The sequence below is a fragment of the Phyllobates terribilis genome, unplaced genomic scaffold (genome assembly GCF_046119375.1).
Source record: "Phyllobates terribilis strain yellow unplaced genomic scaffold, ASM4611937v1 Scaffold_2__4_contigs__length_985480577, whole genome shotgun sequence".
Classification (NCBI taxonomy): domain Eukaryota; kingdom Metazoa; phylum Chordata; class Amphibia; order Anura; family Dendrobatidae; genus Phyllobates; species Phyllobates terribilis.
In genome coordinates this window covers 833,125,980-833,143,726 of record NW_027362762.1, presented here as the reverse complement: position 1 = coordinate 833,143,726, position 17,747 = coordinate 833,125,980, and the positions used below count along the sequence as shown (strand labels likewise).

Sequence of the window (17,747 nt, the reverse complement as noted above, 5' to 3'; positions counted from 1 at the left end):
GAGCTAGCATCACAGGAATTTAAAGGGGCTTTCCAGGTTTCAGAAAACTCCTTTCACCTGGATGCAGTTTGTTTTAAAGGGATTCTGTAGCAGAGAATGACTGTTCAAACCAAGTACAGATGCTTGGTGCTCCACAGCATGGCCAATCATTTATATACATCTTCCCACCTGCTTGGTTTCCATCTATCTCCTTTGATTGACAGTTCTGGCTTCATAGAGCCAGAGATGTGAGGAGACAGATGGAAAACAAGTAGGTGGGAAGGAGCACTTAAATGTTTGGCCCCGCCATGATGCACTGAACGCCTGTACTTGGTTTGAACAGTCATTCTGCGCTGACAGAGTCCCTTTAAAGGGGTTGTCCACTACTTTATATGATCCCCCAATGTATTCCCCCAGGGCCCATAAGTGTTTCTCTAAATACCTTGTGGTGCCTTTTCTGCCCGTGAGTGGCGCTAACACTGGCCGATCACAGGCATCATGTGACCCCCGGCTGCAGCAGGGGGTACTCACTTCTGCGTTCCATGGTGGATGCTGGGCTGTAGGCGAGGTTACCCCGTGCGTCACTCCTGGCATACACTGCGCGCTGTCCCTCTCCTCATTCACTGGGAAAACGCTGGGTGTGACGCACGGGGTAACCCTGCACACAACCCAGCATCCACTGATGTCATGCCTCACTTGACGTGACATCAGTGATGGGTCATGTGATGCCTCTGAGCAGCCAGCGATAGCGCCACTCAGAGGCAGAAAAGGCACTGCGAGGTATTTACAAAAACACTTCTGGGCCCCGGGGGGATACATTGGGGTGCTCATATAAAGTAGTGGACAGTTTCTTTAACTCTGCCTGAGTTGATGGTACGAGCTACTCGGAGCCACTGAGCTTGTCGATTGATCAATGTGATGTCAGCACTACAGACAATATCAGACACCGGAGCAGCGGCAGAGACTCAGTGCTGGACCTGGGGAGGGTGAATAAATAAGTTTTTAAAAATAAACTGCAGCTAGTATATTATTTATCCTGCAGGATGAACACCTAAAATAATGCCCCAAAATGGCCTTTTCTTCTAACCTCGCCTCCCAAAAAAAGTTGAATAAAAAATGATGGAGAAGTCATGTGTTTCTCTGCGCAATTTAAAAAGCAGTAAGAGTTTGGTTTTCCCAATATTGTACTGACGACGCAATAAAGTTATTAAGGCGGTGTAATGAAGGCTAAGGAGCCATAACAGTAATGCATTTTCTCATTATTTCACTCCACAAATATTTTTAGGTACTTTATATAGTAATTAGAAAAATAAAAAATTATGGCTCCTGGGTCACAAAAAAAACAACAAAGACAAAAAAAAGTTTTCTAATGCTTATGGAGGAAAAGGGGTAATGGACAGAATAGTAAGGCAGCTTCTTCTATCCTGTTCTCACAGAGGCTACAGATCCTGCTTGGACAAAACCCCAGTGTGCACATGGCCCGCACCTAAGGGGGAGAGTTTAGTGTGTATCACATTGGGGACCCCCTGGCTATGATGAGCCCCCTGTCCCGGCTGCTGCCAGGCTGGGTGCAGGATGAGGACACGTCCAGGGCACGGCGCCGGCTCCGCCCTCCTGAGACTCCAGTGCCGGGTTTTGCCGGCAGCCGGTAGTAGCTCACAGCTCTCTGAGCCCTTTTTTTCTTGTTGTGTTTCTGTTACTCATCGCCATCTTGTTGCAGCCCTTTTCTTGTCTGGAAGGTCTGTGGGGGGATCGGGGTGACACACCAGTCCTGTGGCTGCCTTGTATGTAGGATTCAGGAGCTGGTCGCCCAGAGGTGGAGGGTGAGGACACTCAGCACAGCCCCCTGTATGTGTGATTGATTCCTGGAGGCAGAGAAGACGCAGGTTTGCCCGAGACATGAGCCTGGAGACTCTCTTACAAGCAGCCCTGTTCCTGGAATGGCAAGCCCAGCAGCAGCAGCGGACGACACGTGGTGAGTGCTGGCACAGGGGCACGTGTGGTGGTGGCAGAGGGCTGCCCTGTGTGCCGGGCAGGGGGCTGCTGAGGGGGCACCACCACATCTCCGCTCAGGGTACAGTGGATGAGGGCTGCTTATTACACTGATACATTGTTGCCGTGATCAGTGCAGTGCCGGCTTCTGATTGGCTCGTGTTGCAGTGTTACTTTGTTGCAGACAGTGGCTGCAGTGTGGTTGGATGCAGTGTTGCAGACACTGGCTGCAGCGCTGAGGGGCTCGGGGCTGTCAGTGAGGCTGCTGCAGTGCCGGCAGGACCGGCTGCCGGTGTCCCGGTCTCGCAGTGTCGCAGCACTTCGCCGCCAGTGCTAGCAGGAGCCGGAGCCCCAGTGCAGGGCGGTGGCAATGCTCCAGCAGCACTTTGCATAATAGCATGACACGGGCTTGTCATATGACTCCTGACAGCCTCTCCCCTCAACCCCTGCACTGCCGGGAGCGCCCTGCCCTCCGCCGGGGGCATCGCCTGTGTCCGGTAACGGGCTGTGTGTATACGGCTGACCCCATGGCTTCCCACTGACAGCTGCAGTGCGCTGTCCGACTGCAAAAAGCCAGAAGGCGCCCATCGTCTGAGCAGGGAGCGCCGGCACTGAAGGGGTTACGTGTGATTGGTGACGTGTCTAGCCACGCCTCTCCCCCACGTGCATTGGGAACACGCCCTGTGGTGGGGAAGGAGTGGAGCGAGACTGAGCGGGACCCGGAGACAGACATGGGGGCGGGGCTAAACTGGGCAGCACGCACACCGCGTGATCCACGTAACTCACAACCTCCCCCCCCCCTCCGCAGGCATACGGTCCCCGAGCAACGCTTCCCCCTCCGCACTGCTCCACTTCTACAGCCAACGCTGCACGTATCCTAACACCCCCCAAACCAGAGCAATGGTAGCAGCTGGCATCAGTCACTGCACCGTGATTACCTGACAGAGGAGCACTGACTGTAGCCGTCTCCTTATTACACCGGTACCTGACAGAGGGGCACTGACTGTAGCCGTCTCCTTATTACACCGGTACCTGACAGAGGAGCACTGACTGTAGCAGTCTCCTTATTACACCGGTACCTGACAGAGGGGCACTGACTGTAGCCGTCACCTTATTACATCGGTACCTGACAGAGGAGCACTGACTGTAGCCGTCTCCTTATTACACCGGTACCTGACAGAGGAGCACTGACTGTAGCCGTCACCTTATTACATCGGTACCTGACAGAGGAGCACTGACTGTAGCCGTCTCCTTATTACATCGGTACCTGACAGAGGAGCACTGACTGTAGCCGTCACCTTATTACACCGGTACCTGACAGAGGAGCACTGACTGTAGCCGTCACCTTATTACATCGGTACCTGACAGAGGAGCACTGACTGTAGCCGTCTCCTTATTACACCGGTACCTGACAGAGGAGCACTGACTGTAGCCGTCACCTTATTACACCGGTACCTGACAGAGGAGCACTGACTGTAGCCGTCTCCTTATTACACTGGTACCTGACAGAGGAGCACTGACTGTAGCCGTCTCCTTATTACACCGGTACCTGACAGAGGAGCACTGACTGTAGCTGTCTCCTTATTACACCGGTACCTGACAGAGGAGCACTGACTGTAGCCGTCTCCTTATTACACTGGTACCTGACAGAGGAGCACTGACTGTAGCTGTCTCCTTATTACACCGGTACCTGACAGAGGAGCACTGACTGTAGCTGTCTCCTTATTACACCGGTACATGACAGAGGAGCACTGACTGTAGCCGTCTCCTTATTACACCGGTACCTGACAGAGGAGCACTGACTGTAGCTGTCTCCTTATTACACCGGTACATGACAGAGGAGCACTGACTGTAGCTGTCTCCTTATTACACTGGTACCTGACAGAGGAGCACTGACTGTAGCTGTCTCCTTATTACACTGGTACCTGACAGAGGAGCACTGACTGTAGCTGTCTCCTTATTACACCGGTACCTGACAGAGGAGCACTGACTGTAGCCGTCTCCTTATTACACCGGTACCTGACAGAGGGGCACTGACTGTAGCCGTCTCCTTATTACACCGGTACCTGACAGAGGAGCACTGACTGTAGCTGTCTCCTTATTACACCGGTACCTGACAGAGGAGCACTGACTGTAGCTGTCTCCTTATTACACTGGTACCTGACAGAGGAGCACTGACTGTAGCGGTCTCCTTATTACACCGGTACCTGACAGAGGAGCACTGACTGTAGCTGTCTCCTTATTACACCGGTACCTGACAGAGGAGCACTGACTGTAGCTGTCTCCTTATTACATCGGTACCTGACAGGAGCACTGACTGTAGCTGTCTCCTTATTACACTGGTACCTGACAGAGGAGCACTGACTGTAGCTGTCTCCTTATTACACTGGTACCTGACAGAGGAGCACTGACTGTAGCTGTCTCCTTATTACACCGGTACATGACAGAGGGGCACTGACTGTAGCCGTCTCCTTATTACACCGGTACCTGACAGAGGAGCACTGACTGTAGCTGTCTCCTTATTACATCGGTACCTGACAGAGGAGCACTGACTGTAGCCGTCTCCTTATTACACTGGTACCTGACAGAGGAGCACTGACTGTAGCCGTCTCCTTATTACACTGGTACCTGACAGAGGAGCACTGACTGTAGCTGTCTCCTTATTACCCTGGTACCTGACAGAGGAGCACTGACTGTAGCTGTCTCCTTATTACATCGGTACCTGACAGGAGCACTGACTGTAGCTGTCTCCTTATTACACCGGTACCTGACAGAGGAGCACTGACTGTAGCCGTCTCCTTATTACACTGGTACCTGACAGAGGAGCACTGACTGTAGCCGTCTCCTTATTACACTGGTACCTGACAGAGGAGCACTGACTGTAGCTGTCTCCTTATTACCCTGGTACCTGACAGAGGAGCACTGACTGTAGCTGTCTCCTTATTACATCGGTACCTGACAGGAGCACTGACTGTAGCCGTCTCCTTATTACACTGGTACCTGACAGAGGAGCACTGACTGTAGCCGTCTCCTTATTACACTGGTACCTGACAGAGGAGCACTGACTGTAGCCGTCTCCTTATTACACCGGTACCTTACAGAGGAGCACTGACTGTAGCCGTCTCCTTATTACACCGGTACATGACAGAGGAGCACTGACTGTAGCCGTCTCCTTATTACACCGGTACATGACAGAGGAGCACTGACTGTAGCCGTCTCCTTATTACACCGGTACCTGACAGAGGAGCACTGACTGTAGCCGTCTTCTTATTACAGCCTTGTCACTAAACTACTTGCTATTTTCTTAGTGCTATCTGACCACTGTTTTTGTATTATTGTTAATAAATTACAATCAATCGTGAAGTGAAACCTGTAATATACTGAGACGCTCCACACAATAAATCACACCATTCAGTGTATATACGATGAGCACAACATACAGTCCAGGTTGCTTTACACTACACCCAATTCCTCCATACTTTAGTGCCTCAATTGCTCAACCAATATTCGTTTTTGTGTTTTCGTTTTTTCAAACCCTTCAAAAAGCCATAACTTTATTTTTCCATTGACCTAGTACGAGGGCTTGTTTTTTGTAGAACAAGTTAACGTTTTGAATTAGAGTTTGGAAAAACGGGGGGAAAAAAATCAAAGTGATGTGAAATGGGAAAAAAAAATCCCTGCAATTCCGGTCATTGCTGTTTTGGTTTTGTCTTGACTGCTTTCATTCTGCAGTAAAGTATCCAGATCCGTATGACTACAGCGATACCAAAAAAATGTGCATTTTGTAGCCATTAGTTCCTTAAAAAATAGTTAATAAATTGGTTTGTGTTGCCATTATCAGAGACCTATAGCTTTTTATTGTCAATTGAGCTGTATGAGTTCATGTTTTTTTTTCGTCTGCAGAGTTGTAGTTTTTAATTGCACTATTTAGCGACACAGAAGATATTTGAATCCCTTTTTGTTGCATTTTTTATGGGAGGTGCGGAAATAACAAAACAAAATGTATGCTTTATGTTTAAAATTTCTTTATTTTTAATTGGGGGAAAATGTGGTGAATTGATTTTTATTTATTTTAGTTCACAAATAAGACTTCAACTTGTGATCAATATTGGAGTAAATGGTGCTAATCACGGTTTATTATGGTGTCGAGTTATAGGCTGGGCTTCACTGGAGGGCCAATATGGCAGCGACAGGGGCCTTTGCTGACCCCCAGCCGACATGGCAACCCATTGGCTTCCTGTGATCACATGTGAAATCTGCCTCAAAGTGGAGACCACATAAACCTACAGATAAGGCTCACCAAGTGTAAAGGCATATACTTTATAAACGTCACTAACTCTGCTGAGTCAATTACTTCAGAGCTCATACAGTCTTGACAGCAATATAAGCTCAAAAGCTGTGTGCCAGAAGCTTCATGTCATGGATTTCCATGGAAGAACAGCGGCATGCAAGTCTTACATCACCAAGCACAATGCCAAATATCGGATAAAGTGGTGCACAGCACTGGACTCTAGAGCAGAAGCATGTTCTGTGTAGTGACGACTCGCGCTTCTGACAGCCTGATGGATGAGTTGAGGATTGGCAAATGCCTGGAGAACACTACTTGCCTGCATTGTGCCAAATGTAAAGTTTGGTGGAGGAAGGATAATGCCATGGGGTTGGCGAAGGGTAATATTAAGGCCTTAGTCAGACGTCCAAGAGTTTCTCAAGGTTAGAACATAGATCCATTATAGTCTATTGGGCTGTTCACATTTCTCTGTTTTTTTTTGTGGACCAAACACTAATGAAAATTGGATCCAAAACACTGATGAAAAACGTTCAGTTTTTCTACTGATACGAGAAATTTCATATATCTGAATGAGGCCTAATGCTTCAGCTTACCAAGACATTTTGGACAATTGACTTCTTCCAGCTTTGTAGGAGCAGTGTGGTTAAGGCCCGTTTCGATATTAATGTGCCCCAGTGCACAAAGCAAGGTCCATAATGGCATGTTTTGGCGAGTTTGGTGTGGAAGAATTTTAGTGTCCGAACAGAGACCTGACGTCAACCCGATTGAACACCTTTTAGCGTGAACTAGAATTGAGATCACAAGCCCTCCCTCTCGTCCTACATCCGTGTCTGACCTCACAAATGTTCTTCTGGATGAATGGACAAAAATTCCCAGAGACCTCTCCAAAATTTTGCAGAAAGCCTTCCAAGAATATAGAGATTGCGTGACCCGATACTTTTGTTCTTATGTGTGTGGTTGTATATTCAGCAACTCTCTGAAAAATACTTTTGCAACTTGCTGCTGAGTGACTTCTTTTAGTACTTCGATTTTACTGTAAATAAAATAGCCAAGTTTCAGACAAGTCGTATGCTACCTGCATTGAAGTCTACGCCAAGTGCAATGCATGCGACCAACGATAGAAAATTCAACACACTTGGAAACGTGAATCTGCATCGCAGATCGTAAGACGACACCATAGGAGATCATTACAGCCAATGTTGCAGTGTGTGACCGTGGCCTTTGATGTGACACTTGTGTATGAGGTTGGAGCAGTGTGTTAGTAGCTGAGAGCTATGCGGAGTCCTCCCCTGTAAACACCAGGATCACGCCCTCGCAGGTGCCTGTTCTGTAGGGTGGTATCACGCCCTTCCCGTGGTACAAATACAGCCATCCCGTCATCGCCTATCACTGCATGGTGATGCAGCTCTGTATGCTGCGTGTGCGGGGCATGTAGAATTGAGTTGTTATTGGCAGAGAATTGTTCTCGTGTACAATATTTAGGGAGGAATCGTCGGCGTCATGTTTACAATGAGCGCGTCGTGTGATATTTCTCATCTCGTCTCTTTCAATCATGTTGACCTGCAAAAAATGTGATATTGCACACACGACAGTCGGTTCGCTAGCGTACGCCATATCTGTACATGCACTACACAATGGAGGCCGTTATTGTTACATACACCCAGCTGTATGCAACTGACAGTGTTGATGCATGCCTGCCTCATATTCTTTGCGTAGTGCAGACACATTTCTATGCGAGTCATCGGCGGTGATGTCAAGGAAACCACCGCTGTCTGCTGTAAAAGATTAACCATCTCAGACATGGCGCGGATCTGGGGGCATTGGCGGTTTCAGTCTGCCCGCTGCTGTGGCTTGCACAGGGCTGTATACGTTATATGCTTGCGCTGCGGATGGCACATGGAGAGCAGCGTGTTGTGTACATACAGTCGGTAACCACCGGGCAAAGTCTGTCCTCTGCAATGGGAGTAAGAGCACAAGGTCCAGGCAGCATGGTGTCTACAACTCCGAGCTATCACAGCCGCATTGCCGCACACTATTCTCTTGTTTATTTGCAGGTTTTAATGATGATTTTTTTTCTTTCCTCCTCCAGCACAGATGTACAGGGGGTGGAGTGGGGGCGGCTCCTGAGTGGGACAGATTCCACCCTCCCCTCTTTCCTCCTTTCACTGCTGTCTGGTTCTGGGGAGAGCCCTCCAGAGTACATTGGAGTTGGGGGAAGGGCAGACACTACAGGGCAATCATTATTAGCCAACTTCCTGCTCATGCACCGCCAGAAATCTGAGCTTTCCACCTCTTGTAGTAGAGGCTGCAGAATCTGCTGGGGAAATCGCAGGGCGGCATTTTCTGCATCGCAGCCCAGCGATTGCTGTAACGAAAAAGCTGCAAATTATTAATTTTTCCATTTCGTCTTTCTGGTTAATGACTGAAGCCTTGTTAGGAATCTTGTGATACTATAACCCAGCCGTGCAAGCAGTGATGGAGGCATCTTTATCATAGCATTGTACAAATCATTAGGAAAACATAACTGGTGTTTTATGAGTGCCGCGTGCTCGTGGAAGGGCATGTGCGCTCCTGTTTGTGGAATAAACCCATCTTGTAATTTCTTATCCATCCTGATAACTTATTTTTATTCATGACGATTCTGTTACTGCAGCTAAAGGGGTTGTCTTAGATCAAGAAAAATATGGATAATGTGTGGGGGGGATTATTAAAATAATAAAACAAGTGTTACCTGCTAAATCTGAATTTATTGCACTAGGCAATTCCAGACATGACTGTTTCCGAGTGCTCATCTGCATAGTGTACGTGTGCAGGACCTGTCTCATGTACAAGCGCTAGTCTCGTCTAGAAATCGGACTAGCACATTGCTGCATTTTTTTTCCCTGTGAACCTGAAGTCTGTGTGGAAGATGGCCCATATGCACCAGCATGGACTGTGAAAAAACGTGTGAAACTGTTCATATAGATGTTTTCATTGAAACTCGCAGAAAAACCTGCCATGTTCAGTAAGACCCCGTATTATGGGGATAGTCTACTCTAGAAAATAGTGTTTTTCTGAAAATAAGACAGGGTCTTTTATTATTTTTTTGCTCTGAAAGATGGGTTAGGGCTTATTTTCAGAGGATGTCAACAACAATAATCCACATTTATTCTTGGAACAAAAAAAAAAATCAACATTTATTCAAATAGATCATGCCATCACACACACTGCACATACACACACTGCACATACAGTACATACCAGGCTGTCTCCTCTTCAGTTCCTCTAGACTTCTGCAGTTAAAGGCCCCGTCACACTAAGCGACGCTACAGCGATCCCGACAACGATACGACCAGTCAGGGATCGTTGCTGCGTCGCTATGTGGTCGCTGTTGAGATGTCAAACAGTCAGATCTTCCCAACGATGCGGCGACCTGTATAACGATGCACACCTATGTGTTTGTGTCTGAGTCGTCAACAAGGTCGTTGGTAAGGTGTCAAACACACCGATGCATGCTACCCAGCGGGACCTCAACGATCAAAGAAATGTCCAGACCATTCCAACACGACCAGTGATCTCACAGCAGGGGCCTGGTCGCTGCTAAGTGTCACACATAGCGAGATCGCTGCTGAGGTCGCTGTTGCGTCACAAAACTTGTGACTCAGCAGCGATCTCGCTTAAGGCCCCGTCACATTAAGCGAGATCGCTGCTGAGTCACAAGTTTTGTGACGCAACAGCGACCTCAGCAGCGATCTCGCTTAGTGTGACGGGGCCTTAAGCGAGATCGCTGCTGAGTCACAAGTTTTGTGACGCAACAGCGACCTCAGCAGCGATCTCGCTATGTTTGACACGTAGCCGCGACCAGGCCCCTGCTGTGAGATTGCTGGTCATGTTGGAATGGTCTGGACATTTCTTTGATCGTTGAGGTCCCGCTGGTTAGCATGCATCGGTGTGTTTGACACCTTACCAACGACCTTGTTGACGACCCAGACACAGAAACACATAGGCGTGCTTCTTTATACAGATCGTTACGGGTCGCCGCATCGTTGCTGCATCGTTGGGAAGATCTGACTGTTTGACATCTCAACAGCGACCACATAGCGATGCAGCAACGATCCCTGACAGGTCGTATCGTTGTCGGGATCGCTGTAGCGTCGCTTAGTGTGACGGGCCTTTAGAACCTTTGGTGACTTAATGGTCACATGATCGTGATATCGGCAAAGGTTCTTATGCAGTCTTAGCCTAAGAATAGAAATGCTGGGGCCCTGGGCAATTGACCCTTTCCAAAATGCTGATCCTGACTAACTAGGGCACATTTCTCAAGCATACTCCAAAAATTCTGTAAAATCATCCTAGGGCTTAGTTTTGGGGTAACTCTTAGTTTTGGGGATACATGATAGTGGAAAATATATTCAACATATAGTGACTCAAGTTTCTGCAAATTCATAGTACAGATCTCGGTGCACCGCCACACATCGTTTTACGTAGTTGCCCACATGCCTAGTTTGTAATAGCCATATTTCTCAGATGTACATTTTTTCCATTTTACTATTTAGTGTGACCCAGCATCAACTGCCATATCTTCTTATCATATGGCTCCGTGGTGTTTTATTCAGGATATAGGAAAGGGGTTGTGTTCTTGTGAAAATAACTTTTTTAAAATGAAGCGAAACTGCAATCAGGCAGTCATTTTCTCTGCAATACCTAGAAGGGCATAAGGAAATGAACTGTCTTGAGATATTTTCAAGTTGAAAAGAAGCTCCTCTTATACACTATTGGGCTATGGGGCTCCTGTGACTGCACAAAAGCGGAGGCACTCACTATGCTAGACTTCAGCTCAGGGCTGTGGAGTCAGTAAGCCAAACCTCCGACTTCTCAATTTCCCTGATTCCCGACTCCACAGCACGGCCTCACTACTGAGCGTGTACATAAAGTGCAGCACACATTCATCTCAACTAAAAGCAGAGATCCTTAGATCAGGAACAGAACAGACATTTATAGGATATTTCATAACGTTCCCAAATTCTTATAAAAACATTTACAGCACATCCTGCATTGACTACTGAACCCAATTTACTATATATTTTAGGAGTTGTAGTCCGTTAATTTTATACCAACTCCACAGCCCTGCTTCAGCTATATAGATGCATAAACAGGGCTGCCACCGAATGCTCTGTATCTTGCACATCTCAAGCAGATTCAGTGTGATGAAATGGTTTGGCCCATGTATTCAATGGCTTTGCGTCGAAGATGGTGGGATGAACAGGAGGTTCCACATAAACCTTAAACTCCCAATGCCATCCATAAAATAGAGTTCACTGTCCACTATGGCTTCTGTAGACTTCTCTCAATCTTGGGACAATATCAAGTGTCTATGATTTGAAGTCTATTTACACTCCAAATTATCATGAATGGTCATTTCCCAATACTTGTGCAGTGTAAACAGGCTGCCGATCATCCGATGAATGAGCAAAACACTTGTTCGTCAGGTTTTTGGTTTGCGCAAAAGATCATTGTTCTCGGCAGCTCATCCTGTGTAAACAGGACCTAATCTATGGAGCTGTGCACATGTCATGTTTTTTTTGCGGACCGTGTGTGTGCAAAAAGAATCACAGATATGTCCGTTTTTCGATCTGTGTCAAGGATCAAAATTACCAAAAGGCTTTGGCTCTTTGAAAATCCTGGACAGCACACAGATGGCATCAGTTGCAGCCTGTATTCACTATTAATATTGTAATGGATAGAATGAGATTTGTAATTTTATCTTTTACACATGAAAATCATTGATGGTAAAAATTGACACTGACCAAACACTGATGAAAATCTGATGAAAAACACTGACACTCAAGACTGTTTTTTGCATTTGTGAAAAAATCTTTGATGTCTGAATAAGGCCTAAGGCAAATAACCCTCTTCTGTCTGACCTCTCTGTGACCATTTTGATAACCTGGTAGTAGTTTGAGGTCAGCAGGTCAAGGTTGGTGACCTCTGACAACCTGGTCTGGTATATAATTAGCAGCATAGCACATTGTTTCAGTGTGTTTACAATATAGATAATGATATTTAAGCCCTTAATGACCAGGACTCAAAGGGCTTTAAAAAAGGAACCTTCATAGATTCATGCAGCCCAAACTCTGAGTAGTGTGCATCCCGACTGTGAGGCACAATTGCAACCAAGTATGTTTTACTCTGACGTGCTTTTAGAAAAAACAGTTTGAAAAGCCGTCCGGGACTATAGGGAAAAACCTACCATAACTAGTCCCATGTGGTCTCCGACTGGCTTCTCCCTGCCCCGTTACATTTGATTGCCAGGTCTCTCCCTATGTATAAACAGTCGGGAGGCGCCCAAATATATTAAAGAGCTTGTCCACTACTTTATCATTGATGACCTATCCTTAGGTCAAATCAATAGGATGTGAATGTGCCGTTCCCGGCCGTGGCCACTATCCGAAGATGGAGCAGCTCCGTAATTGAGCATTTCCAGCCGGCGTTGCAGTTACTGCCTGTGAGCGGCGCAATTGCGTGACCCGCCACTAATGTCACGTCAAGTGAGGCGTGACGCGCTCCCCGCGGTGGATGCAAGGTTGTTGGTGGGGTTACCCCCCCCCCCCCCCCCCACGTCACACCCAGCACCCACCGCGTGCTTTCCCAATGAATGAGGAGAGGGAGAGCGTGCGGTGGATGCCGTGTGTGACTCGCGGGGTAACCCTGCCCACAACCCAGCAGCTACTGGTGGAACGCAGAAGACAGAGACAACAGGCTGCATCCGGAATCATGACGTGACATCAGCGAATGTCAGCGCCGGCTGCAGCCGGGGGTCACGTGATTCCTGTGAGTGGTCAGTGATAGCACCGCTCTCATGCAGTAACTGCAACGCAAGGTATTTACAAAAACCCTTAAGGACCCCGGGGGAATACATTAGGGAGATAATAAAAAGTAGTGGACAACCCCTTTAATTTGGAACATGATATACCAAAAAGAGACAAAAACACAATAAATACACATAAAAAAAACCGCAATGTAAAAAAGCAAATAGCGAGCTGCACCATGCACTCCCATCCTCTCTTATAGAGGAAGCAAGTGGGACAGGACATCAGATGTTCAAAAAATAAGAAAAGAGAAAAGGGTTTAGCAGACAGTGATCCCGTTTTAGACATAAGCTGTGGAGGATGGGGGAAACCTGGCCTGCCATGTCACCATTTTTAATGGCGCCATCTTGGATTCAACTTTGGCTTTTCATACAGGAAAGTAGATGTGTGATGCATCAAACCTGCAGAGAATTTCACCAGGAAAACAATGATGACGTAACTATTCATTCTCAGGTTAAAATATTTAATCTTTCTTCTGCTTAAGGGCTGTGAAGAATGGCGATATCCTAGGCATATTTCAACCAATGCCACCCAGACATACTTCCCATTACTTAAAGTGCCTTCTTGCCATTATTGGACATCATCCAATTGGGAAAATAAGGTTTTATCTGAAGTTGCTGTCACCCATTCTGAGCCATTCTAAGCCATTTTATCTGTCAAGTCAGCAGTCTTCCCCATGATTGTGGAGCCTACTGAAACAGCCTAAGGGACCTTTTTAAACGCTTATGAAGCATTTGCAGGTGTTTTTTGTTAATTATTTTACTTTCCTGAGATAATGACTTTTGTGTTTTCATTGGTAGTAAGCCATAATCATCAACATTACCAGAAATAAACACTTGATGGGGATTTAGATTGTGAGCCCCAAAGGGGTCAGTGATGATGTCTATATAAAGTGCTGTGGAATATGATGGTGCTATATAAGCAAAACAATAAATAAAAATAATTATGCCATTATGGGCACAGCGTTAATGCTGCCTATTTGTCACTATTGTAACAATAAGTATATTAGAAAATTCATTAGAAAAAAAAGACAAAGACATTAGAGTTAAGCTACAGTTTTGCTGATGTAATCACATTTGCAGATGCATTCTTTATGGGATTGCGATAGTCTGAGCAGCAGGGTACATCCTGGGGAGCTCTTCTCCGGAGGTCACAAGGTCAAGTCTTGCTTTATCCGCAGCACATTGATTTTTTACTCGGTCACATGACCTGAGAACAGTCTGCAGCCTGAGCAGGATCATTCCTCTTAGGACAGGAGTGAAATGAGGACAGTGGTTTCTTTCTTAGCATTTGGGAGGAGAACTGCTGACTAATACTTATACATTGTAGATAACAAGAAACTAAATCTTCCAGAAAGCACAGGAATTGTAATTGTGTCTCTGGTTTACCATCCATTGAATTGTGGAGAAAATATTCATGCTTTCTGATCTGCAGCTTCGCCCTCTTGGTTGAAAGTGTGGTGCCATAATAAACATGTATCACTTATCCACTGCTGGAACCACCACCAAACACTAGATCAAGAGCTCCGAGCCCCGTCTGCTCACTGCGTGACCACGTATGGATGAGTTTGATGCTCTGTTCATGTGTATGGGGTTAACAGAAAAAGGTGGATGCCCATTCCCATACCCAAGGGTGGCTGGGCGCATGGACCACTGCTCCATTCTCGCTGCATGACCACACTGAGGAGGAACACAGAGCTCAGAGCCAGCTTTCTAGTGATATTTGGAGGTGCCAGAGATGGAACCCCAAGCAACCAGACATTTACCCACCTATCCAGGGGTGGATAGGTGATAAATGCCCATTCTGGTACCACCCCGTTAAGGATCGGGGAGGCATAATATCTCTAAGGTCACGGCCCCACTATCAGTATTCGGTCAGTATTTTTTCTCAGGAGGGGGAGCTGAAACCAGGAGTGGGTGATAAATGCAGAATTGGTGACTTGTTTCTATTATACCTTTTCTCTAATTGTTCCTCACCTGGTTTTGGCTCCCACTCCTGAGAAAAAATACTGACCAAATACTGATAGTGGGGCCGTGGCCTAAGTGTCATGCTCTGGTCAAAGTTAGGTATCGGAGTGCCTCATCTGGTTCATTTACAAATCTGTTCCGGCGTCTAAGGCTAGGTTAACTGTTTTTTTAGGTCAATTTTGAAGCTAATCTGCATAAAAATCAACATAAAAAAACACTTCAAATGCTATTTGCAAACTCTTTCCATTCACTTCAATGGAAAATCCACTCTGCTGAAGGTTTTTTAGTTTTTTTCCTACGAGTTTTTTTGAAAACCTTGCTGAAAAAAAAAAAAAGTGACATGTCCCTTCTCTTCGGCAGATTTTTCGTGGAACCCACTCAGTTCCCAACACTGTTAAGTCTGCAAAACTTCATGTAGCAAAAATGCTTCTAAAACCTTTATAACAGCTTCAAAAATACACCACTAAAAATACAGCGTTTCCTGAATTGGATTGCTTTTCAAAGATTTTTCAGATCTTTGTCGCCTACCAAAAAAAACTGGGAACCTATCCTTAGGGTGCTTTGACTCAGGTGTAATATGGAGCAACAACTTTACCTTTAACAATACAGCAGTAGCTAAATTGGGGTGGCATTACTGCTGTCAGAATGCTGCCTATGGCCGAATTCAGACGTCTGAGCATAGAGCCCCCCATGATCAGACTGGACGCAGATCTCCTGTCCCAAATTTGGACACCCTCAGATATGCCTTTGAGGCTATTAAGTTTGGGTCAGGAGACATTCGGGCCTGATGTGTGCATTGCGGTCCGTACCTGAAACATGAAGCACGGATATCCAAATTCCTCTAAAGGGTACATCCGTCCATAGGGTTTTTTTCTCACAGATTTCTGTGAAAACCACCCACAAACTATTTGTCATTTGATTGAACCTGTTTACATGGACCAATGATTGAGAGAGAGGGTAGATACAAATATTCATTTAGTGGTTATAAGCCGGTGTAAAAGAGCTTTTAGATGACACTTTCTGAATATTACCACCATACACAGGTCAGGGTATGGATTGTAAACTCTTATTTTGATTGCCAGGGACTAAGCCACTGCCCAACACAGCTGGCAGTTCAAGAACAAAAGAACCTAGCATGTGGAAATCCAACATAGCACCCAACAAATATTATGCAATGAGGATACATATCCAATATCCACACATTTCAAGGGCTTGTCTCATTTTATTAAATTAATAAAATTGCAAAGTGCTTGTAAAAATGTGCAACTTTGCAATTTTACCTCTTACTAAAAATCTGTCAGCTCAAACGGTCAATCTTCAAAAGTGCACCACCCCTCCAGCAGCAGGAATCCGGCAGCCAGGGAAATGGTACCCTCCTAAAGATAGGACCATGAGACAACTCCTTTAGGGATCCAACGTTTCTGACCATATGGACCTTCCCAAAGCTGTAGTTAGAATGAGCAGAGTATGTATGACGACAGCGCCGCTTCTAGATGAACTTCACTCCAGCTCTGAATTGTGAGTTAATATTCCATTCCCACCTTCATATTTGCAAGAGCCATAATATAGAATTGTCATTAGTTTTGTAACAAATCCTAAAGTTATCCATTTTCTTTCGATAACTGATCCCCTCAACCCTCATACTCATGCATACTCATGCATGCTCAGTCCAGTTGAACATGCATACGTTCTGAACACAGAGAGAAGGGAGTAAGTCACTGCCGGACACCTATGGCAGCTGCTTTTCTGTCCTGTTACTAAAAACATAGAGCATCTTGAAATCCAACTACTCGATCCGTCTGTACCCCCAACATCTGCTGTCAGGAGTCGAAAGGCCCCAATACACATTCGATGGTTGGACTCTTCATGTTTGGTTGATTGTTAAGCTAATGTGCAAAATGCTTGTTAGCCGAGTGCTACAATTTCTAAGCCGACTTAAAAGTCATTGTTCTCGGCAGCACACCGTCCTATGTAAACAGGACTTGTGCTGTCGATCATGTGATTTTCTGTGCTTATAGGAGTGTGGTCCACTTGTCTAAACCAGCAATTAAACGACCACAAATCGTCTTGCATGTAGCTGATTGGCAGTCATCTAAAAGGGGCCCATAGGCTACATGGAAGCCAATAGATGGTTAGACGACCTGCCTGTTACTTGTCTCGTACAGTAGGTTTTGTTGTGATGGTGCTCGGGTAACAGTGATAACCCTTGACATGTACTGGATTCTAGTCATTTGTTGTTGCCTCTATCGCTTACATAGGTCTTGACCCCTTACTCCTTTTTACAAGCATTGATTGGTATTGTTTTACCTACTGAAGTTAATCAACATTTGTCAGTTCTTTTTGTTTTTACGTGGTGCTTATTATATTCATGTGTTGATAGAGCATACATTCACCATTATGTGGTTTGTACACGAGCCCTGGTCGATGTAAGAACTTGCCAAGGGTAGTTTCATGGTATCTGACATAGTTGTGCAGTTTTACTTCCTTTTAACTTTGTAGCAGTTTTTATTGCAGACACCAAGTTCCTTTTCCTGCTGGAATACAGAGAACTTCTGACTACATGGCTGTGTCATTGAGAAGGTTATAGAGAGTGACTATGAGGTACCATTCTATTCTGGCACTATGGATATGGTGTCGCATATCAGCACTTTAATATGCAACGAATAGTTGCCA

General features: G+C 46.0%; 1 protein-coding gene across 2 annotated transcripts in view; it reads left to right on the top strand.

The window, feature by feature from the left end:
* The first annotated feature begins 1,613 nt into the window (after nucleotides 1-1,613).
* Nucleotides 1,614-17,747, top strand: part of MNT (MAX network transcriptional repressor) — a 112,866-nt gene continuing 96,732 nt past the window's right edge. For both annotated transcript variants that reach the window (XM_073667787.1, XM_073667786.1), the window contains exon 1: nucleotides 1,614-1,954. In XM_073667787.1, the coding sequence (XP_073523888.1) occupies nucleotides 1,879-1,954 (76 nt within the window). In that variant the 5' untranslated portion in view covers nucleotides 1,614-1,878. The remainder of the gene's footprint in view (nucleotides 1,955-17,747) is intronic.